This window comes from Mastigoproctus giganteus, chromosome 7 (assembly GCF_048544385.1).
Source record: "Mastigoproctus giganteus isolate SK-2022 chromosome 7, ASM4854438v1, whole genome shotgun sequence".
NCBI lineage: Eukaryota > Metazoa > Arthropoda > Arachnida > Uropygi > Thelyphonidae > Mastigoproctus > Mastigoproctus giganteus.
The window spans coordinates 198,424,732-198,450,135 of NC_143581.1; the positions used below are offsets into that span (position 1 = coordinate 198,424,732).

General features: G+C 37.6%; 1 protein-coding gene across 1 annotated transcript in view; it reads left to right on the forward strand.

Moving 5' to 3' along the window:
- The first annotated feature begins 1,680 nt into the window (after positions 1-1,680).
- The window catches only part of GC (gamma-glutamyl carboxylase), a 31,152-nt gene continuing 7,428 nt past the window's right edge, over positions 1,681-25,404 (forward strand). The window contains exons 1-10 of the mRNA XM_090377346.1: positions 1,681-1,774; positions 15,435-15,585; positions 15,826-15,981; positions 18,342-18,507; positions 18,624-18,702; positions 18,810-18,916; positions 19,572-19,735; positions 23,223-23,404; positions 23,515-23,781; positions 23,890-24,044. Of these exons, the coding sequence (XP_090233472.1) occupies positions 15,471-15,585; positions 15,826-15,981; positions 18,342-18,507; positions 18,624-18,702; positions 18,810-18,916; positions 19,572-19,735; positions 23,223-23,404; positions 23,515-23,781; positions 23,890-24,044 (1,391 nt within the window). The 5' untranslated portion in view covers positions 1,681-1,774; positions 15,435-15,470. The remainder of the gene's footprint in view (positions 1,775-15,434; positions 15,586-15,825; positions 15,982-18,341; positions 18,508-18,623; positions 18,703-18,809; positions 18,917-19,571; positions 19,736-23,222; positions 23,405-23,514; positions 23,782-23,889; positions 24,045-25,404) is intronic.

Consider the following 25,404-nt stretch of genomic DNA (forward strand, 5'->3'; position numbering starts at 1 on the left):
TATTTAACCTAAGATAAAATAAAATAAAAAACTAGGGTTGATTAAAAGAAAACAAAGACACCTAGATATTAAAATTTTATGAAATTTCAGAAAATTTAATAATAACCACCCTGTGTACTTGGTACCAGTGCCTCACGAGGTGGGAATCCCGAACAGGGAGTAATAATAAGTGTTTATTAAAAAAATTTGAAAATAAAATAACAGGACTATAAGATTTTAAATGCCCAGATGTATATAAGAAAATGTCATCCCTCTCCACTACATCAAAATTTTTAATAATACTGCACTCAATTTTTCTCTGCCCCTCTACAAAAGTACCATTGGTAATATTCATTTTTTTTTTTTTTTTTTGTCCCCGAACTCAAAAGCTTGAATGCGGTCGTTTCCACTTAACGCTCTGAAAAATTATGGCAACTGTAACAAAATAGCCAGTACAGTTTATACAAATGAATACAGATATATAATTATGGTATAATTGCTTTTTATATAAACATTTTTTTTAATTATTAAATTTATAATGAATTTAAAAAAACAAACCACATTATCTCGTTTAATCAAAATAACAGATTATTTTGATTAAACGAGGCTTAACAGCCCTAAAAAATCTGGGGTTAAAATTAACATTACATGGGATTGCATATGTAATTAAATATAATTTTCATAAAGTTTATTTTAAGATCACAATGTATATGTTACGATGTGAAATTTAATGTACAACATATTCTTTATTTGTAAGAAATAAAATTTGTACTCACATATATATTATCGATCTCTCAGCATCATTATAATTTAGCCGTTCAAGTTGTACTTCGCAAGAGCATATCGTTTGGTATTAAAGAACGAAGTGCAGTGTGGGAAAGCGACATCTGCTTTAAGATATTTCTTAGTAAATTATTTACACTTATTTATAAGTAATAAATAAATAAATACAGCATACAAAATCAATAAATTTGTCATATTAATATCTTACATAACAAATTGTAATTTATTACGTAATTGGTATATAACTGGGGTGTAATAAATAATTTCTCTTTATAAATACACTAATTGAATGTTTTATAAAATTTCAATATTACAAATGGAATTATTGCTTTCAAGTGATCAATGTTGGTAAAATTTTAACTTTGTCATACAAATATGACTTTGTAATATCAATTGTAATACGTGATTTAAAGTCCAATAAACGATTCTCTGCCTGCAGGTAATTATTCTACTATTTATAAAAAAAAATCGAATAATTAGGAGGTACTAATTTTTTAAAAAAGTTTTAAAAACGTCTGAATTTTAAATAAACAAAATACTGCATAGCATTTCCCAATTCGTCCCTTAATTCACGAAAAGGTTTCGATACTTTGAACCTTTAGCAGAAAAATAGAAATATTTCGTTCGTTTGAGCACGAAATCCAAAACACACGTTACCAATAGGCGGTATAAGTTAATGAAATCAACATGTTATCCTCTTATCCTTAGATGTCACCTACACAACTTTGTCACCATCTGAAAACATTCCTGACAGCCAAACAGATCAAAGAGCATATTTGTGCAGTATACAGAGATCTCTCCAGTCACATCGAAATAAAAACCTCAAGAAAACACTCGTTGTCATAGTGACAAGCTCTACGCAGATTTACAGCTGCGAATGACAAATCCGCAAACGCGCTCCGTTACTTTCTTGAAGGGGAAGATCAAAGAAGCTGATTTGCAGACGAGGTTTAACAGGTGCGCGATGTTCAGTTGGCGATTAGCCTGAGAAAGCAGTCAAAAGTTTTCCGTGGTGAGTACTTTGCTATATCTGCTTCATTAAAGCAATGAAACTTCAATTCTTTTACGTTTCATTTCATAATCACATATGTTAATTCCTTCTTTTAGTGTATATTTCTTCATAATCCATCCCACAAGTGCTATATTCAACTTTGCCATTCTGGAACGGACAGTCATTGACAAACCATGCGATGTTTTCCATTTAAAAAGCTATTCGTTATTTAAATCCCTTTCTCGTCGCTAGGATTCTTCTCGCTGTTCGAATAGAAAGTTCAGAGTAAGTTTTCTTCCATGTAGATAGTTCAATACTTCATGCGTCATCACATAATAATAAAAAAAGACTTTTTTAGTAACTTTCTGATAAGCCGCACGCACTCAAGGGAATTTACTTATATATGTATATGCTGTGGACGTTCACCATTATTAAGTGGGTAATGTTCTTCGAAAACTAAAGTAAGCCTACTGCAGAGGACAACGTAAGGTAATTTTTTTTTTCTTGCTTATTAAATTACGTTACTGTTAACATTCTTTTTTGTATTGCTGGCTAGGTTTCATTTACTATTTTAAGCAATATGCATACAGTATGAAGCGAAAGTCACAAAAGTCACTTCCATCTAACCTTCGCTGAAAAAAAATTGTCAAACAGCTCTGTTCTTGTATATTTGTAGAATATGCTAGTATAAAATGTTATAGAATATCTTTAGGATCATTATAAGTATAATTTATTAGCTCCAAAACAATTAAGAAAATGGCAGTGATCAAGTTCATAAGAATCGATATAGAGTCTCCTTAACTATTCTATTACATTGGTATACACGATTTTTGCTGAATGAAAACTATGACAGTTTTATTCCAGACAACTTGATGAGATTATTAAAACCTCTCATTTTTTATTAAGATTATTACTATACTTAATACCATTCTTATACCACGTGAGATTAATAATATAGTTTATTAAGCTATTCGCCTAAACTACTATACATTAAGGTGACGTTTACCGATACCCATCATCAGACCATGCTGCTGACAGACTCCTCTTGCCGATGCTCCCAGAAATGCTCTCATTTTTACTCATACCAGTCACAGTTTCCAAAAAATGGCATTACAAAATTTTCTCTAGTGTACCAAATTTGAATAGAGAATATGATCAAGAATTGTATTTTCTAGTAATGAAAGAAACGCTGAGTGTCTTTCAAATTTCCTGAGATAAGTGATGCTAAACTCCATAATGATGTTATTCGACAGAACACAAAAAGCTGCTGCAAGAAAATAATTTCGCAACTTTCATATTCAAAAAGACGAGGAGGGCTGTTTAGTATTCAAGAGGGTCATGAGAAACTTATAGACATTTATAAATCAAAGGACTATAAGACCTTCAACAACATTATCGCCATTATGCTGAAAAAGATACCAGGATAAATGGAATGAGGCAATGATGGCTGACTGATGTTGGTTGTTTGTTAAGAGATTCATGTGATGACCACAAAACAGTTTCCAAAAAGTGCAAATTCATCCATGACATATGGATGAATTTGCACTTTCTGGAAACTGTGTTTGGTAACTTATTGTCTAAATAAAAACTATTCAAACCGCATGTAAAGTATTGACTTAATAAGACTATTCAGTATTTGCATGTATTTCCTTTTATTCTTAATGCTCTGCAACACTGCTTGCTGAATATTCAAAAATATATATATATTTTGCTATATTTTTATTTGTAATTTTTTGAAAATTTATGTGATACAGCAAAATCATTATTTTTTCATTAAAAGTAGTGTTTTTTGTTAAAAAATATTTATAGATGTGTTACCATGGATCAGGATTTTTGAGATGGACACTGTTCACACTTTTAGGTCATTTTATATTAGGAAACCCACCTTGTGGTAAAAGGGCAGTTTTACTGTAGGCATGGAATTTGGTATAAACCAACAATGCAACTAGTTAAGGTTTGCCAATTATTTACAGGTCAGGAATTCCCAGTACTCATTTTATTTTGCTGGGTACTGTGTTGTTGCTATTGGGTTTAACGACTCAAGGGCTACTAAGGCAAATTGTGTCTGTTCATCGTTAATTCATAAGAAGCATATCGTTAGAGATGTTAAATTCTATGCTTCTGTACAAGCAACTGGGTACTGTGTATTTTTATCAACTTATAATTATCTCAGTTCTGTTTAGTTGAGATAATTATAAGCTGACAGTTATTTATGCAATAAAAGAACCCTCCCGATTAAATTGTCTGGTAAGTAGTTCTGATTGAGCTTGACGAAAGTCTACAAATATCAATTACTTTAATTGCGTTTTATTAACTCTGTGTTCAGTGATGCAGAGGAAATGGCCTGGTGTAGTACACCAGCTTTATTTCTTGGCTTTTGTGCCTGCAAAACACTATCAGGTAATATTTCGCATTTAACATTTCTTTTTTCGTTATCGGCTTAGATCACTTTATTTCTGTGATTATCGCCCAAAATAGAACGAACGAACCGAAAGAATTCTGTAATAAATAAAGACCTGGAAGACTCATTATCTTCCAACAGCCAAATAATGATAATAAAAGGAGAGAAATTGATATTTGATTGAAATATTTTACCTCCAGAGTATTGACTCCTGTTGCAATTTGATCTAAACCATCATATATTTCTATTTTCTTCACATCTTCAGTTGAACTTTAATAACCATTATATATTAGACAAAATATATGACAGGGTTGGAATGGGTGCGGTAAGAAACATATGAAAAAGTGTGAGAGGGGTGCGAAAAAAAATTTCTTATTTCGAAAATATGAAATGAACTATTTCTTAGTTCGTTCAAAAATATGTTACCATGATTTTCCCATTTTCTAAGATATGATAAAGGACTGCTGGAAGAAAATTGAGAATTCAGCTTGTTTAAGTTTGGGAAATGTACAGAAATGAGTAAAGAAATAAACATTTTGCTATATCCATCTATTATATGAACAATGCAGGAGGGTGTTTGAAAATTTGGCCTGAATATGAAGAGTTTATCTGAGGATTCTGGTAACATGTGCTTTTCAACATTGGAGTCAACATTGGTCCCTTTTGGAGTCAATACCTTTTTACCACCGATGCTGCAATGCATTTATTCCAGCTGCGAAGAAAGTTTTTTCTTAAGCCTCTTAAAACACGTCCACTACGGCAATGACGTCACTGTTGGTGCGAAAATGGATACCAGACAGGTATTTTTTAAAATTAGGTGAAAGTCCGATGGTGCTAGGTCTGGTGAATTGCAGGATGCTCCAAGATTTCAAACCAGCATTCATGCAATGCAGCCATGGCAATGACAGTGACTCCTTTGCTGAGGTTTTTTCGACGTTTATCTTTGATGTTTTCAGGCAAACTCCTCGCAAGATCTGCGTAATATGCCCCTGTAACTGTCTGGCATTTCTGAAGGTAACCCATAGCAACAATCTATCAGCATGCCATCACCTTGCCAGCAGAAGGGGTCGACTTGGCTTTATTTGTAGGGGAGAAAGAACAGCTGTGTTTCCACTGTTTGGACTGCTCCTTTGTCTGTGGCTGAAAGCGATGGACCCACGTCTCGTCCATGGTGATAAACCTTGCAAGGGAATTTGCTGGATTGGCTTGAAAACGATGCAAATGTTCACTGACAACTGTTCTGCGTTTTTGATCTGTTGTCGACAACTTTGGGACCCATCGTGCAGACACCTTTTTCATAGCGAGAACCTGTTGTGTAATACACACGTTCAGGTAAGATGCCCAAGACGCTGGCAATGTGCCGAGAACTGTCACTCATCAATCACGCATCACCAGATCGTGCACACCATCAACAATTCTGGGGGGGGGGTGATGTTGGTTGCAGGTCTTTCCCAGCGTGGATCATCTAGGCTCGCTCTCTCTCTCTCTCCTTCATTCGAATTCTGCTGCCCACTTCTTAACCATGGAATAGGAAGGGGTATTCTCCCCCAGTGTTGTAACCATATCTTCATGAATCGCATTTGGCGTTAGTCCCGTTTCTCACAAAAATTAGATGACTGCGCGGTGACTGATTTTGTTCATCTTCTTCATTCACACAAGTTTACTTCAGGACATAATTAAAAAAAAAAAGACGTTATTGAAACTGCATGAAACTTAGTGGGCTGCTATTTGAAGTGTTATACATTAAGTATACAGAAAGTTTTAATACTATACCACTACCCTTTCATCCTCAGACCACGAACTCTTCAACCCCCCCCCCCCCCTTCGTATTTGAGCAAAAACAGATATGCTTCATTTGTTTCCTGCAATGAAAAATATTATTCATTTGCATTCTATGATGGAAATTTTAAGACAGCGCACAAATTTTTCTGCGATTGAGACAAATCAGTTTTCTGAAATTCCTACAAATATTTGCATAAACAGCTATAATTTTATATTGTTAATTGTGAATAGTTTTAATTGTACTCAGTGATCGAAAGAACAGTTTAGTGCGAGAATAAATAAGCCGAAAGGATTAAGTGACTTTGAACATGGCCCATGGTGCTGCATATCAGTTCTTGCTGATCAATTCGGAAGAAAATTTATTACAAAAATATACAAATTAATGATAGGAAGTTTAAATAAATTAAAATATACTAAATTAATGATAGGAAGTTTAAATAAATTAAAATATACTAAATTAATGATAGGAAGTTTAAATAAATTAAAATATATGAACTTCCAGCTGCTATATGAAGTATTTTTTGAATTAACTGACTAGTTGAAAAAGGCTTAATATAGTAGCCGAAAGTTCCTAGTACATTTATCTATTTTATTTCTATTGTGATGTATTTTTAACGCTATAATCTAATATATTTTTAATTTATTTTATATATTTTAAATTCCTGTGACAATTAATTTCTATATTTATCTAATAAAATTTCTTCCGAATTGGTCGATGTCTTCAAGAATTTGTGTATCCGATTCGACATCAGAGGGTTCTTTACGTTTTTTTTTTTTTTTTTTTATGTGAACCCCAAACACGAGAGGTATTAGAACCTATAGTACTTAGTACCGTGCTTGGGTTGGAGGTTAAGAAGACGAAAGAAGATATTTGTTGACATTGGACTTGAACTTCTGTAGACTGTAATTTTCAGGAAATACGTACGAAGGAAGGTTGTTCCAGAAAAATTTGTTCATTCAGCTGAATGAACAAATGAGAAAGATGAAAAGTTGGTTCTGTGGGTTTGAAGTTGGACAGTAAATGGATATTGGCTGGTGGCGGCACGTGTTCGGATTGTTTTGAAAGAGAGAGCAGGAATTATAGAAGCCAATTCAGAAGAACAGTGCCCATGGAAGTATCTGTAGAAGAGGCATGCAGCAGAAACAGTAGGTCTATGAGAAAGCGAGTGGAGACACTCTGTTAGAGATGAATCATTAATTAACCTAACTACCCTCTTCTGAATGGAATCAAGAAGCCTGAGAGAGGTTTTGGGAGCGCCACCCCAGATGTGGGAACAATATTCCATGGCAGGGCGGATTTGCGATTTATACAGAGTGAGCAGCTGTTTGGAAGAAAAGTAACGCCGAGAGCGAAAGAGAAAACCAAGTTTTTTAGATGCAGAGGAAGCAATATTTGTAATGTGCTTGTGCCAAGAGAGATTAGAAGTCAGGGTAATCCCCAAAAGAGATATATCATTTTGCCTAGAAATCGGAGTGTCACTAAAGATAAGCATAGGAGCAGAAGAATCCTTTTTGCGAGATATAAGATAAGATTGAGTTTTAGAAGGGTTGAAATCAACTAAGTTGTCTTTGCCCCACTGGAGAATTACCTGAAGATCGGCATTTAAGGAATTGGCAGCAGATTTTTGAGAAGTTGAAGCTGATGGAGCAGGACAAGGTTTCTCAAAATGGAAAGTGGAATGCAATGTGCTATCATCGGGAAAACTATGGATAGGATTTCCGGTCAATGGAAGAAGGTCATTAATATACAAGAGGAAAAGAGTGGGGGAAAGAACTGAACCTTGGGGGACACCGGAATTAGTGGAGAAGTTAGAAGACAGAGAGCCATCTACCATCACCCTCAGTGAGCGATCAGAGAGAAAACTGGATAACCAATTGCTAAAAACAGTTGGCAAACCATAAGATGGAAGCTTGTTTAGAAGACCTTTATGCCAAACACGATCAAAAGCCTTTGAGATGTCAAGAGCAACTACTTGTGTTTCACCGACCCTTTCCATTGAATTAGTCCATAAATGGGTAACATAAGCCAGAATATCACCAGTGGATTGACATTGACGGAATCCATACTGGCGATCGTTGATCAGACGGAAGGTTTCTAGGTAGTTTAAGAGTTGGCGGTTAATTGATTTCTCCATTACTTTAGAAAGAGTAGAAGTAATTGCAATGGGACGATAATTGGATGGGAGGGATTTGTCACCCTTTTTAGGAACTGGCTGGATATGAGAAAATTTCCAAGCACTTACAATAGTGACAGAGGAATTTCAAAATGTACAACTCATATTCCTATAACAACGTATGATTATTTCATAAATCATCAAATAAAGATCTGGATATTACATTTACTTCTAATGGTGATTTCTCCACTCGAATTAAAATTATTTACTAGGATTATTAAAACTTGATTTTAAGTCGTGCTGTTCTTATTGCAAGTACTGATATACCTGTATGTCTTTGGTTTTACAACCTATAGATCAGCAGTTCTCAAAATCTTTCGCCAGCGGGTCAATATTGATGAAAATGCGACGATGGAAATTGTGAGTGGGCCATATATCAGGTTAACATGCTATGATATCACTACCATCCTCGCATGAAAGAATGGTTGAAAAGAGAAAGGTTTGCAAGTGCATCTTGTTATCACGACTGTAATAGTTGGGATTTTCGCAGTATCTACCGATCAACTAATTATTTTCTGCGAACCAATCCCCACCTAACATGCCCAGTTCCCTCCGTTTTTCTCTACTTGGAATCGGTCATCAAAAATTTTACCACGAATTCCGTTAGCAAGAAATATTTGCAAAAACCCTGCGCATTTTGTATTAACCAGTTACCACTGTAGTTAGTACACAAGTCTTATGACTATGAATCCCCAGCGTGGTTCCCTCACTTAAAGCCTTTTATTTTAGTTTTAAAGATGTTTCAGAGACATGTCAAACAATTATTGAAATTTGACATTGAGATTCCTTTTTATAAGACTTTCTGAATAGATTATCGTATGCAGGTTATCTAAATAAATATCCATTTGAGTTATTGAACTTACGATTTAAGACGCAAGTCCTGTAAGATGTGGAAGGTTTACTAGATGTAAAGTTTTATCTTTACCCAGTTTTAACTGTAGTCCGTTAAAGCTCCTTTTGTTGATTTAATAACATATTTCAATTCTTTTAGATATTCTTAATTACAGTATTATAGTTTTTTTTCTTACTGAATTTATATTTTATATATTTTCGAATTAAAATACTATTTATGCTATTTCTATGTGTGTTTATTTATGAAGTTCTCGGTGCACTTTTATTGGAGCTTTCAAACTCAGTTTTATATTGGGGAGTGAAATTGGGATTGAATTGTTATTGGAAATTTCAGTCCCCATGTAACTAAGTCATATATATTAAATACAGTGGCGGCTTGACTCTGATGTATGGGGGTGATGCTTCTTAAAGTTACATTAAATTGCCTTGGTTATGAGACATGTAGACACAGATGGTAATAATAATAAGCAAGTTAAAAATACTACAAAACATTAACTGGACACTTACCATTAACAGACTTGGGTAATCTCGAAATTTTATTTAAAAGTAAAATCCATTCTTCGGTTTTTATTTGTTGAAAATGGATTAATAACATTTTCATTCAAGTTTGGTGTCCTGTTCAAATCGGCACTGCTCGCCCCACAGTTCCTTTTACTCGCTTTATCACCTCTAAAAAAAGAAGACTTTTTTTAGATTGGCAAGCGTATTGGCAAGCTGCCAACTAGGCATTGACTCAACCACTGTTGTACGGATTTCATTGCACGGATGTCAAAGTACGTGGGACCTCATGGTCCCACGTACTTTGACATCCGTGCAATGGGCTCAGTGTCGAAAGTCAGTTGGCACGGCATGATCATTTGCATATCGTAAGTCATCTCACGTAATCATGTTGGATATGTTGTTCGTGGCATTGTCATTGCATTAAGTGACAGAACAGAGAGAGGATTAAATTTTCTACTGAATAAGACAGCTAATTTGGAGTACCATGAACAACTTGTGTCATTTGGTTAAAAGAATTCACTGAGTAAGGACTCAGCTTCTACAAAAAGGGAACTAGTTCTTTGTACGCAAACTCTAGGCCGCATTCTGGGCTAATCGTGGAGCTGATATACCTTTTATTAATCTCCCCCGGCCTACTTGTTCCCTCAAATCAAATCCACGCTGAAAAGACGACGCATTTGAGAGTGTGAGGACAAATGAATGTTGTGGTCAGTTCAAATGTGTTTAAAAATGTTTTCAAGAGCGATCTCACCAGTGTGTAGCTATTCAATCAGTCTTTCAAAATCCAAACTGCTGTACCAAACTATGCACGCGCATGCGCGCGAGCACACACATACGTCAGTTTTAATTAACATACCGGAATAAACTTATTTCCTTAAAACGTTATTAAGCGCATGACGTCATCAGCCTAACTTACTCATTAACCCGAAGTATAGACCACATCATGCTAAAGTTATCGAATTTTATATGAATATCGCATTACACAAGTAGGACCACAATCCTACCATTCTAAGCTCTAATGAGCAAATTTCCGGCCTTTGGGCGCATTTCAACGGTCGTCATGGTGACAAAAGACATAAATGCATGACATGGAAAATGTACTGTAGATGGAGTGGGAGAAAATAGGAAAGAGAGAAAGAAGAGGAAAGATGATGATAAACTCATTGACTATGAAGCTACGTTGATTTCACCCCTAATGCAAGATTATTTTTAGATACCATCAATCATGTTACAGCATCAACTGTTTTCCTGCGCCATTTTCTTCTAATGTAGCCTCGGTTATTTTGAATCTGAAGTACAGATCTAGCAGCTAAATACTAATAATTCATCGGAATTAGTCTTAGTTAATAGTTACTGCTTTTGGAACAGGACAATGTATAGTCGGTTTTTCTCCCATAATTCTTTCCTTTACAGTTCAGCAAACTCCATAGCACAGTCTCTAAAACCATCGGAAATGGAAAATCAAAGTCCACTTTAGATCCGGAAATGAAAAACGAAAGTTGATACAAAAGCAAATCACAATGATCTTGTTGTGCCATAGCTATGGCTACAGTCTATCAAAAGGTTGTTCGTATTGAAAACAAGCGATAGTAATCACAAACGACAGAACATGTCTCTTATTAAATTCCCTTCTACTCTTTCTTCCATTTTATCCTGGAAAACAATGTACACACCTATAAATGTGCTCCTCTCTTTCTCCTCGGGGGCGTCACTAAGTCATGCTCAGGGTGCGGCAACATGAAAGACGACAAAAGACATTGTATGACCGTTTATTCTCTCATTATCATCTATTCTCTGGTCTGCTCTGATGAGGATTAATGCTGGTGTGACCATCCTTCACTGCTATTCAACTCTTACACCGATCCCTTATGCTGGAAGCCCTGGTGGGTAGCACAGCTGGTAGAATCACCGTCCTCCCCACACCGCACGGAAAAGACCTGAGTTCGAACCCGTCAATAACGTGAGGAATTTTTATGGACCTTTTTCACAACGTAACTGAATTAGTCGGTCTCAGGCGAGGGTAGCATGGTTTTTCTCCTGGAAACTCGGGTTCTTCGTTCGGCAACCACCAACTCGACTACAAAGAACATACGCAATTTACAGACGAATTATATATGGCGAAATATGGCCCGAGTTGCTGATGCGCCTAAAACCCTACAACCAACCAACAAATCCTCGTGCTGCCAAAAAAACTTATTCAGGGGATCGGCAGGTAAAAAAAAATTAAAAGTATTATTTTAATCCTTTTTCTATAATGAGTATAAAAATTGCATGTTGCATAAAAAGGAAAAAAAGCACATGAAAATTTGGAACACTTTTATGTAGTTACACATTTTGTTCAAACAACCGAAAACGTCTTTAACTTTTACAAACGAGTTAATATACGCTGGAGAGTAAAAAGATGTCGTGATGGGACTTTTCTATTTCTACTTACCATCTTGAAACAAAGAGACAATTAATCGCTCTCAATCACTCTTGTTTCTGAAGTTATTTAAATGTTAGAGTGAATGTCAAAAAATTAATTTTATTCAATGATATCAAGTCTGTATCAAGTCTGTCTTTGCAAAAATACAGTTAAAACTGAATACCCTAATCTGTTCCATACGATAGTGCGTACTACCTGACAACAGTTTGTTAAATCGAAGGCAAATCATTGAAGATAAGACGCGACATTGGTTAGTTAAGTTTCCATAAAGAAAATTCATTAATAAGGCACCTCTCTATTTCAGTTCCATAAAACTAATTTTGCAGACATGCAATGTGTAAATCAGCTTGCGAACACACGCTTGAACTTGAAAACTAGCATAAAATGACTTCCGATTACTATGAGCGAACATCCATCGTTGGGTAGCACAGTTGGTAGAATCGTGTCCTCCGTACACCAAGTGGAAGAGATATGAGTTCGGATCCCGTCGATGAGGTAAGGAATTTTTATGGGCCTTTTTCGCAATGTGGCTGGGTTAGTCCGTCTCAGGCAAGGCAATCGTGGTGTTCTCTTTTAACCCTCACACGAGACTGACTAACTCACCCACGTTGTGCAAGAAATCCATAAAAATTCCTCGCGTCATTAATAGGATTACGAACTCAGGTCTTTTCCATCCCGTTCGGAAGGACGGTGATCGTGGTATAACACCACTATGGTACCAACGAACGTTCATCTGTACTTATCCCCATCAGTTTTCTTTTCAAATACTCATTTCACTTTGTGCCATTATCTTTAAAAAAAGAAGAAGACACGTCCTGCTGACAATATAATGCGATTCGAACTGAGATTCACCATACAATTCAAACAGAGCCCATTCTCTTGGAGATGGCTCAGTTCGAATCGCTGTCAGAGAAATTCTTAAAGACCTGTTCAATCAGAGCCAATCTCAACAGAAAGGATTAGGTTTTCCTTATGGGTTACCCCCAGTTTTTCAGACATGCAACGTACAAATCAACCTGCGAACACACTTGCACAGGTATAACATACTATAAAGACCAAATGAACTCTGATCAAAAACAGTCAATGCACCAAAAATCCCTGAAACTGCAACATGGTTGGTGGAATACACATTGTTTTATCAACAACAGGATAGAACTTTGAGTCTCTCAAAATGGATTTCCACAAACATTTTCGGAAATTAAGGGAATTTTTAGAGACTTTAAGGCTATAATTTGATGCAATATATTGTGAGTAAATTGCTGGCATATTCTCTATCTAATTATCGCTCGAAACAAAGAGGATCTTTTTATTATGTTTTATATTTTGGAGAGTGGAAGTCTAGCGTGAACCTTTTCAATCACTCGGATAACTCATTTTAAAGAGTTTTTCACTCGGTGTGAAGTTGAAGGTAGTTGAGTTTTCAAACCAGAAAACTCCAATTTTTTTCACCTTGCAGAACATCAAATGTATCCTGGTTGTTGTTGTTGTTTTAGGCGCATCAACGACTTATACACCGATGAGCCAAAACATTATGATCAGTGAGTCGTTATGCAAATCGAAGTAACTGCAGGTGAACTACAGCGCGTGCGCTGGTCGCTACACGGTATAAAAAACACCTGATACTGAACCCCGTTAATCAGTGTTACTCTTGTTCTTCAGATGGAAAGGCAGTGGACTTAAGCGAGTTTCACAAAGGCCAAATTATAATGGCCAGACGACTGGGTCAGAGCATATCCGAAATGGCACGGCTGGTGGGATGCTCACGGTCAGCCGTGGTTAGTACCTACCGAAAGTGGTCCGAGGAGGGGAAACCCACGAACCGCCGGCGTGCCGTGGTTGTCCAGCATCGGTGTGTAACAGAAGGGCGACTGTGGCGCAATTAGCTGGTAATTGGAATGCTGGTGAAGGGAGTAATGTGCCACAACACACAGTACCTCGAACCCTGCTGAAAATGGGACTGCGTAGAGGCAGGCCGCTCCGAATGCCGATGCTAACCACAGTTCACCGGCGACAGCGCCTACAATGGGCACGTGAGAACTGGACCTTGAGTGATTGGAAGAAGATCGTCTGGTCCGATGAATCACGTTTCCTGTTGCACCATGTGGACGACCGGGTACGTGTGTGTCCTTTACCTGGGGAAGTGATGGCGCCTGGATGCACCGTGTGACGAAAACAAGCCGGTGGCAGCGGTGTCATGTTTTGGGCGATGTTCTGCTGGGATTTCCTGGGTCCAGTCATCCATGTGCCGGGCACTCTGACGTCTGTTACTTACCTAAACATCATTGCTGACCAGGTACACCCTTTCATGGCAACGGTCTTCCTTTCTGGCGGTGCCGTCTTTCAGCAGGATAATGCGCCATGCCACACCACCGGGTCTGGTCGAGACTGGTTCGTGGAACACGAGAAGACTTCCAGGTATTGCCCTGGCCTCCAAATTCCTCAGGAATCAATCCCATTGAGCATCTGTGGTTTGTGTTGGAACAGCAACTCCGATTTGCGGCGTCTCAACCAGACCTTACAGGAGTTAAAGAATCTGCTGGTTACGTGTTGGTACCAGATGCCACAAGACACATTTAGAAATCTTGTGGGTAATTTCCATTTAGAAATAAGATTTCTAAATGTGTCTTTGCCTGCACGTGGAGGACCAACATCATATTAGGTAGGTGGTCATAATGTTTTGACTCATCGGTGTATATTATGTCCATAAATAGCGTGTGTTCTGTGGTCGATTTGCCTATTTGCTGGAGGAAAAACACCGGTTTCCGGGAGGAAAAACCGTGCAATCCTCACTTGAGATCAACTAACCCTCGTCATCGACGGGATTCAATGTAGATCTTTTTCCTCTGGTGTGGGGAATACGGCATGCATTTTTACCAACTGTACTATCCACAAGGGCATATGAATCCTGGTCTTAAGTTTTGCAACTGCAGTTTACACACATTATAATGACTCATAATGCATGTATAAACTGTGTACGATTTTTTGGTTAGAAAACTCCAGTTTTTCATCACATGCTCAAATGCAGCCATTGCCACAGTTTCTTTACAATTCTTTTTAAAGAATCCAATAAAATAAACTTAATCAATAAAATTAATGTAAACTCAATTTTTAAAGACTTGTGCTTTTATATCGATTCATGATGATAAGAAGAAAATCCGCTAATATAATATGAAAGTATTTCTTTCATTGGAGGTAACAAAATATGAATATTTACGTATTCGCTTTCACTCATCGATATTAGCATGAAACTGCTTTTCCATTCTCACTCCACCACGTATCCTAAGTTTCCATCTCTCTTGATCTCCATCTACTAGTAAAAAACACACGTGAGTCATTCCTACAGCTTTTATGCACATCCATTAAGTGTATCCCATCCAGACCACGTGCGTTCTGAGCTATCCAATTGAATTACACCTCTCGCCCGTTTCAGCTACCGATCTACCACGCTAGTTTCAGCGTACGATGTGTTCCCCCTCCTTTATCCAGACGCGAGCTGATCAAATCCAATCTCTTCACGGTATGAGTAACGCATTGTTCGTATTTTAGGGCCAACGTGAGGTTCGTGCAAATTGACAGAGGAGAATGGACAAAATTTTAGGATTTTCGTTATCTGACCTTTCCAGTGCGGAATCTTTCGTTCGACTTCTTCACCGACCAACTGACCCATCGAGTCTTTCAGTGATTAGGATCCTCTTTGGTAAGTATATTTTATTTCGTATACGCTTTTTACTTAAAATCTTTGGGATGTTTAAAATGAATTGTGAGCCCTTTTGAGTACGCGTTTCATTTGAAGAGAGAGAGAGAGAGAGAGAGAGAGAGAGAGAGAGAGAGAGAGAGAGAGAGAATTGGAACATAAAATTCCAGAAGGATTGTGTTCATTTATCACAAAAGATTTTATTATCTTGTACTCAAAACATTCCACCTTTCTTTTTCATAGGTCTTCTAATGATAATCGATATCCCCAACGAAAGGGGACTTTTTCTCGCAGACCAACAGTGGGGCAACCCATGGCAATGCAGATTTCCGTTGTTTGATTTTATGCGTCCCTTACCATTAGAATGGATGTACCTGGTATACCTTTTCCTGTTGTTAGGTAACCCAAACTTTTGTAGCTATGAAGTTCATTTCGATAAATGTAACTTTTTTAAATTTAAATATTAATTTTGTAATTAATTTTATTTTACTTCATATGTATCCACTTTTATTAAAATTTTTCATTTATATAAGTAAATGTATGAATATACGAATTTTATTTAGAGTTATTAAGTTAAATTTAACTTGTCTCATTTTTTTAAATACATTATTAACTAATTAATATGCTTAACTTATCGACTGTCGAAGTGTGATCACTTGGTAGCTCTTTCCCTTGTGTATGAGAGCCTAGTGTCTCAGTGGATAGAAAAGATTATTAAGTGAGATGCACTCGTGAGTAGCAAAGTTGATATAATCACCGCTCTCCCCCCTCCGGGTAGAAAAGACCAGATTCGAATCCCGTCACTGACGCGAGGAATTTTATAGGTCTTTTTCACAATGTGGCTGAGTTAGTCGGTCTCAGGAGAAGGTAGTATGGATTTTTTCCTGCAAACTCCTGTTTTTCATCCAGAAAACAGCATATCGACCACAGAACACACGCAATTTACACACATATTATAGAAGAAGAACTGTTTATTGCACTACGTACGCAATGCCCTTCACGGCTACAAGCCATGAAGGGTATTGTGTACGGCGATATGTTATTAATTATACAAGTGTAGGATTTGGAGTATATGTGCTGCAGCATTTTCACGGGTAAGAACCGATCAGATAACTTTTTGGGGTGGACTGAAGGACTGGATTGGCCCTAATGCTTGGTACTGGGACTCTCCATGCGCAGTTAGCCCAGAAGTCTGGTTCCGAAATAATGCCAACCATCATTTTTACAGCAAAGACGAGTCTTCTCTCATGGATAATGGCCGGAAAACATCTGATGTTTAGAGCTGCCGCCATTTGGGTGATCCTTGGTGCAGGGGGAAACCGAAATTTCCATATGGCCCACTTCACTAGCCAAAATTCGCCCGCCAAAATCCGTCTCAAATGCGTTGTGGCAGTTGAGGTTCAGACTTTTGCGCCATAAAGTATGATTGGATAGACACATGTCTTAATATATCTGCACCCAACAGCCTGGTCATGGACATGCATAAGTTGTTGCTTAAGCATCCACCAGAGTCGACAGAACTTTATTTGCAGGTGGTCTATGTGCGGTACAAAGGAGAGCTTCTGGTCAAAAATAACGCCCAGATCTGCTGAACAGCAGAAATCACGAATCCTCTTAGATTGAGTTGCACCATTGTTAGGTTCTATTTGAGCGAGAAAGTCAACTGTTTCGACTTCTCATGATTGATATGAAGGCCGAAACCGGAGAGGAAGGCCTCGAGATTCTGGATTTTCTGTAGGATTAAGGGATTTATGTAGTCATCAGTGTCTCAGGGTTGATAGCAGTGAACAGCTTTATATCATCAGCGAAGGTGATATCACTTCGGCCCGTCACGAAAGGCAAAATAAGAGCTGAGAACAAGATACCAGAAGACCTCGCCTTGTGGGATTCCAGCTGTAGTGGTTCTAGTGTAGCGCCGATTGGCATCGCGAACAATGGTAGTCCTGTTCTCGAGCATTGCCTGAATAAACCAGAGCACGTCTCCACCAATGAGGTAATACTCACGTAGTAGCCTTGCCAACGCGTAAACAGATACGGAATCAAATGCTGCCTGGACGTCGATATAAGTAACGGTGATTTCTGAACCGTGCTCAAATGCATCGAGGATCTTAGTAGTGGTGGTGACTAGATTTGTAGCGGTGGATCTTGATCGGGTAGCATTGTGGATCTGCGGTGGATGATGTAGCATTATTTGGGTGGTTAACGTTTTCAGAAGAGATTTCTCAAAGAGCTTTAATAGGCTTGATGCAGAAGAAATCGGACGGAAGTGACAGGGCTGAGAAGCAAAGAGTATTTTTGGCAGCGGTCTTACTAGATAGACACGCCATATAGTTTTATATACTTATATACCATTACCTTTATATACCATTATATACTGCACGCTATGGCCTAAGTTGCTGATGTGCCTAAAACAACCAACCTCAAGTGAGATCAACACACCATCATCCAAGATGGCGACACATGTGATAATACAGAAGCAACCGAAGCAATAGCAATATTTTGGCTTTAGTATTACCTCCAAGATAGTACGCTACAAGATACTATATAAATAGTATTTATAAATAAAACAGCATACTTCGTCTGAAACCGGTTAAATTGGCCACTATGTTAAAAAAATATCAAAAGCTGAGAAACAACCTCTAGGAATTATTCTCTAGAGGACTATTCCTGATAACATTTATTTCTTATACAATTTTATAACATGTAATTATAGTTAATTCTCATTTCTATTAATGAAAATATTTTTGTGATCTTTTCAGGAGCAATTGGCATAATGTTGGGCGCTTTTTACCGAGTCAGTTGTGTATCTTTCTTGCTTTGCTACTGGTTCATCTTCTTGCTAGAAAAGTCTCGCTGGAATAACCATTCTTACCTGTATGGGCTTTTGGCTCTACATCTGTTCCTCAGCGATGCTAACAGATGTTGGTACGTCAGAACTCCTACGATTATATTAATTTTACCCTTTGTAATCTTATCTGAGCTTGAAGCTTATAACTTTGAAAATAAAATTCGTTTCTAACAAGCAAATATATTACTTACAGGTCCATTGATGGCTGGTTAGATTCTCGAATAAGACATGGTCATGTTCCACTGTGGAACTATGCTTTGCTAAGAGGACAGGTGAGTATTTCTATGCTCCAAAATTAGCGATTCAATATAAACTTTGAACACTAAGCTATTCTGATGTGAGATTCTTCTATTTGTTATAGTTTTTTCTTGTTTTGTAGGTTTTCCTGGTTTATTTTATTGCTGGTTTGAAAAAGACAGACTACGATTGGGTTGGTGGATTTTCAATGAATTTTCTTTCCGAGCATTGGGTATTCGATTTCTTTAGGTAAGATTATCTGTCTTAACCCCTTTATAGCTGAATGGGATAAACATAGAAAATGGGGCTTAGTTTTCTCTTGGTTTGTTTTGAATTCCGTAGATTGTCTCTCTAAATTGCTTGTATCCTCTGGTTTATCCGTTTCGCTGTATGAAAAAGCCAAAGTTCTCCAGTGAAGACCGGATTCGAATCTTTACCTTTTCCACATGGCATACGGTAATAACTAGAGCGGTCATGCTAGAAGTAAGTAGATTAACTAAAGTGAGTCAAGGCATTGAGCTTAACAACTTCAAATGGGAAGTCACCATAGGCTCTATCTAAGCAATCAGTTATTTAAAAATATTAACCCACTTTTCAATTTCATCTAATTCTGTTTGTGCCATTGCAGCAAATCTGCAACATCCTAGACCAATGAAAAGTGGGCCGACATATTATTAAATACTGTATCAATAAAAATTTTTTTGAAACCTGCAGCTGTGTTCACTTACTTTTAGCAATATAGTGTGTTTCAATTATAAACTGATCAAATAAAAAATATCTGTAGAAAGATCGATCTACCGGAAATGATTTGCAACATAAAGAAAAATTCATTAAATGTAACTCTTAAAAAACTTTCGTAAATTTACTGATTACTGGGCCTTATAAAAAAATTCTCTTCTTATAGAATAATCTTCACCAATGAGCAGATTGACTACTGGGTCGTGCATATGGGTGGATTTCTTCTTGACTTGTTGATTGGATTTTTCCTCTTCTTGGATTATACAAGGTCACTAGCTTTTCTCGCCTGTGCAGCGTTCAATCTCATGAACTCTCGAATGTTTGCTATCGGTAGGTATTGCCAGGTAGGTGCCATTCCTTATTTCTATGCAGCAATGAGAGGGTTTTTCATCACTAAGAATTGTGATGAAATATAAACGTGGTACAAGATGAATATCATTGTAACATTTTGTTGTATTGTAGTTTTAACAAGCGGTTTGGGTTATTCACTAGATCAAGGTTCACGGGTAATTATAAAATAAAAAAAAAACAGAAAAAAATTGGTGTGACATGCTGGGAATTCGTGGCTATGAAAATCGAGACCCATCTTTTTAGAAGTTGTGTTAACAGACATGGAAGAATTCATTGTTATATATTACTCGTATATTTTATTTTATTTTCAATACGATGTTTGTGCTTTATCAAAAGCTTCGCGACCCGCAGGTTAAGAAACAGTGATAAAGAGAACAAGAAAACTTAGAAATTGATTTCGAATGACCATTGATTTCTTTACATTTATACCATTGAGATTTTGAGAAGTCCACTCACTGATAAAATGTTAGCCCTTGTTGAACTTATAGAAAATAACCCAAGGATGATAATAAACTGCTAATTTTAATGTCGTAGCCATAAAATGTGTATGTTTGGCACTTAACACACGCACAGCTACTAAGGCTAAGAGGCGATAGTATATTGTATCCATACGTTGTGTTTTCCGGACAAAAATCAGAGTTTCTGAGTTCAAAACCATGCGGCCCTCACCTGAGACCGACTAATGGAAACTAATGGCCACTTGTGGAAAAGCCTATAAAAATTCCTTGTGTCATTAATGGGAATCGGACCAGGGCAATTTCCACCCATGGTTGAGAAGGACGGTGGTTATATCCAATTTACTACCTGGTAATATTACCAGTTTACACCTGGTAATATTACCAGGTGTAAACGAGGTCATAATAATTACTTTATGAAACAAAAAGTTGTATGTTCTAATAGACGTACTTAGAAGTTAATATAAAGATGATCTCCATTAAACTTTCCAGAGCGCCAGAAAAAAATATTTTCACAATAAAGCTTTCTATTATTTCCTGGACCAACTGTAAGAGAGATTTCTTAGTAAAGTCCACTTTTGATTGTTGGTGATGCTAATGATTGTTTTGCTTTAATGACCCAAAGCCGGAGAGTCCGGGGAGTTTTTCCTGGAGTGGCAAAGTGAGTTTGAGTTATTTTGAGAGGGTTTTATTTTGGAGATTCTTTATAGTATTTCCGCACGACAGTGTTTCAGGACTATTAATATTTAAGTTTACTAATTATTTCATATTGTTTTGTACTGTTTGATTTACCAAACTATAGGCCTTTTCAGTATCTGTTTGTATATAGAACTCCAAAATTACTTAAAGTTCAGGGGCTTACGAAAATAATTGAATTATCAGAACATAAAATAAATGATTTAAGAAAAGAAATTGTTTAAGTACCAAATATTCTGTCGAAACCATTTGAAATGGCTCAGGTGGATATTATCTGCTCTACGTCAATGTTTTAGCTTTACAGAGGACTAGAGGAGGAACGTAAGAGTGAATATTAAAGAATTTGAGCTCTCTAGACATTAGCTGGCGGTTAAAGGAAACCTCGAGAAGACACCAATGTGCTGCTTGTGAAAGCTAAATCTGATAACTATAAAGACAGCGAACAACTGAAATCTGAACTTCTACAGTAAGACTCTTACTGAAAGACATTGAGGATAGGAACATTACACCTGTAATGTTGTAGTAGTAATAGCAGTAGGTTTTAGGAGCATTAGCGACTACAGCCATATTGCTCCTTTTAAACCGTCTGCAAATTGCGTGTGTTTTGTGGTCGATTTTCTGTTTGCTGGAAGAAAAACCCGAGTCCGGGAGGAAGAAACCATGCTACCCTCGCCTGAGAAGGACTAAAGCCGCGTATGAAAAAGGAAAAATTCCTTACGTTATCGAAGGGACTCGAACTCTGGTCTTTTCCATCCGATGTGGGACCTGTAATGGAATCGACACTTAGAAAGATTGGAGTCACCAAAGAAGATACTCTACAAACTATTAAGATTATCCCTACCTCAACGTTATAGCCGTCTCTGAGTCTGGTTATAATTTCTTCGTAATTGGTATATTAGAGATGTTTAATTCATTCAACATGAATTCAAATCGACAGTTTGCGTTATAAATGATAAGCGGTTAAGGAAGTATTTAACTGCTTATCAGTGATATTTAAACCTATCGTTGAACGTAAGTTCTGAGCTTGTTTATCAATTGATAAAGCGAATTTGCTACCTTGTGGTGGCCCAGTATCCTTTGCAGGATTCCGATTGCTAATATTGCCCAGAATTTTTATTCAGTCTTTAGGAAATATTTTCTGATCGAAACAATGAGCACGAAACATCTGGGAGAAAGTAATTGTGGTAGAAATGGACTGTTCCCAGGGATCGATAGTTGGACCAGTTATGTGGAACTTTACGTTGAATGAGTTCTTGCATGATGATTTATATTTTAGAGAGTGTAGATATTATCGTTTATACTGATGACCTGGTTTTTATTGCAGACTCGAGTAAATCCGTCTGATATGGCATTTTCAAATGCTTTGCTACGGTCTTGACATTTGCAGCTCTAGTTCACGGATGAGATGCATCTGCAATATGATCAAATCTAACGGTTGCGCCGTTGAATTTGCTGGAGAACTTAGAAATTTCCATCTGCACCTCAGTCAGTCCACGAACGTGTGCTGCTATTGTGAAGAAAATGAATAGCGATACGATAGATTATTCTATTAGACAATCATCCACGCTGGTCAAACCAATCATCACTGATATGGGGAAAAATCAACCATACTGGTCAAGCGTGCACAAGCTATGGATTGCGCAGTGGTCCTCTACTTAGTTACCTTCCTGAGTAGCACAGTTGGTATGACCACGTTCCTCCCATCATGATAAAGACCTGAGTTCGAATAATGACGCTGGGAATATTTATGGGTCTTTTTCACAACGTGGCTAAGTTAAGTCTTTATAAGGTAGAGTGGTTCCCCTCCTCGGGCACTCGTGTTTTTGCTACAATATTGCCTATCGTTCTAGGGCTAACTTTTATCCTGAAAGTATAAAAGATACCTCTACAACGATATTTTATATGTACCCCAGCATCTGACTGTCTTTTATAGAAAACCCAGTTTGGGTATTCTGTAATGGAGAATCCATTTCAGTGCATTTTCTTATGGCCTTACTGCTACACTTTGAAAAACTGGCGTAGGGCTAATGCAACGAATTCGACAAAAGGGTTGTCCTAGAAAATATATGGAATAACCTGACCTAAATCCTAAATATTTCCAACTAGGGCAACAAGGACAGATTTTATCTTGCAATCATATTGCTTATTTAAAATCAACTAAAACAAGTTGTATTGCTGTACGTACTTTTATAATGTTTTTGCGAAATTATAGACATATGAGCCCTAAAATCCAGCTTGTGTGTGTGTGCGTGTGTGATAAAAACAAACAAACAAACAAAAACCTAATATACGAAGAAGATGTTTATTCGTTATAGGAATGTTCCCTTACGTGATGATAGCCGTAATGCCTATATTCTGTTATCCAGACTGGCCTAAGTATTCGATCTCTTATTTTCCTGATTTTGTGAAGAGGGTATTCCTCTACAAAGAAGTCACTCCCCAACTTAATCGCCACTGTATATACGAAACATTGGAATCAAAACCAGATAAAGAACATGTAAGGTTAACGATAAATCCTCTCTATTGTTTTTCGAATTTATTTTCATACAAAACACGAAAAGTAACTTCTGTTTAACTAAATGACATTTTTTTTATTTCTCTATACAGTCGTGTCAAAAAAATAATTCCAAAACCTCCAATATTGCAAATGGTATTCTACCAAACCAAAAGATGGCAGCACTAGCATTTTGTTCTTATTTCGCCTTACAAGGGTTTTTACCTTTTTCACATTGTCTAACCAAAGGATACAATACATGGACCGATGGACTATATGGATATTCTTGGGATATGATGATACATAACAGAAGAGAAGCCCATTCAAAAGTGTCCGTGGTAGATTTGAATTTTGGAAGACAATTCTTTTTGGACATTCAGGTACGAATTTTCTTTTTAAATGTCAAATTTTGAGTTACTTTTTACTTTGGTTCTTTCCTACTCTTTGACGACTTTTAAAAGTTTTTTTTTTTTTTTTTTTTTCTACAGGCCTGGACTCCCAATATGAGATGGACTCATCACGCAGATATGGTGAAGCAATTTGCAAACTGTGTACGTGATAGACTGCACACCCGTCATAACCTGACAAACATTGAGATTTACATTGACGTCTGGGTTTCTTTAAATCAGCGTTTCACTCAAAGGTAAGTGATTCATTTACTGTTAATCGTCAAGACAATAATTATTGAAATTGCCCTCAAGATGGTGGTGGTGGTGCTACAGTGCTGCGACCAAACTTAATTTGCTTAATAAAAAGTATTTTAAAGTCAGTACTTTGTAGGAGACTACACTCACCAAAGTTCAGTGAATGGACAGTTTCTCCTCACACGCACCCAGCGATGCAATTCATCCCAGAGGTTCTCGGTAGGGTTGAGGTCACCCATCTGCGCTGGCCAGTCCAACTTTTCGACGTCCATGTCCTCAAACGAATCCGTCACAACGTGAGCACTATGCCACGGAGTGCTATCCTGCTCATACAAACATGGGTCTTCCCTGACGTGCTGCTGCAACGTAATTAAAACATTCTTGTTCAGGATGCCTAAACTTACAACTTAAACTATTATATTAGGGTCACCTGGAAAATACCTTTCAACTACTCATGTGTATTGTGTCTGTAAATTGCGTGTGTTCTCTAGTTGATCTGTCGACTTTGCAGGACGAAAAACCCCAGTATTTCCGGGGGAAACCTTGCCATCTACGGCTGAGCTCAACTAACTCAGCCACAGAGTGAAAATAGCCCATAAAAGTTCCTCGCGTCATCGACAGTGTTCGAAGTCGGGCCTCTCCCACCCGGTGTGGGGAGGGCGGTGACGATACCACTGTGATACTCGCGCAGACTTCAGGCTGCATTGACAGATTTAAGCATTCGTGGTTTTTTTCCAAAGCAACCAACAGTTCCAGGCCAAACCATGAAAAAATTCCCCAAACAATCTTTCACATTGTCGGGACGATACAGCCGGGCAGGTAGCTTTCTCTGGATATCCGACACACCCAGACACTACTATCAGACTGGTAGACCATGTACCGTGACTTGCCACTCCGAAGCACGGCTTTCTATTGGTCTACGGTCGAAGTACGGCGGGCCTTACGCCAAGCTAAATGACGTGTGGCATTAGTCGCGGTGATTAGTGGATTGTGGACAGCACACGACTGTGGTAACCCATATCATGCAGCGTCCTGCACACTGTGCTGATGCTGTCCCAATCTTCTCACTGAGGCATGTGTGTGTGTGTGTGTGTGTGCTGCGACACTCGGCCTACGTTCTAAGTTGTCACTTTGCATCAGCTTTGGTTATGTAGCACCTTATCATCACTCCACGCTGGAAATCGCTTAACTTCGTCAATCGAGGCACCTTGCATTCACAGTGGTACTACTGCCTCCCCACAAGGCATACAAGCATATTTATAGTTGTTTCTGACAAGTGGTGCTTGGGTAGCAGGGTGACCAACTATCAACAGGGAATGTCTTGGTATTAATGGAAGGGCAGTGCAAATGTAAATAAAG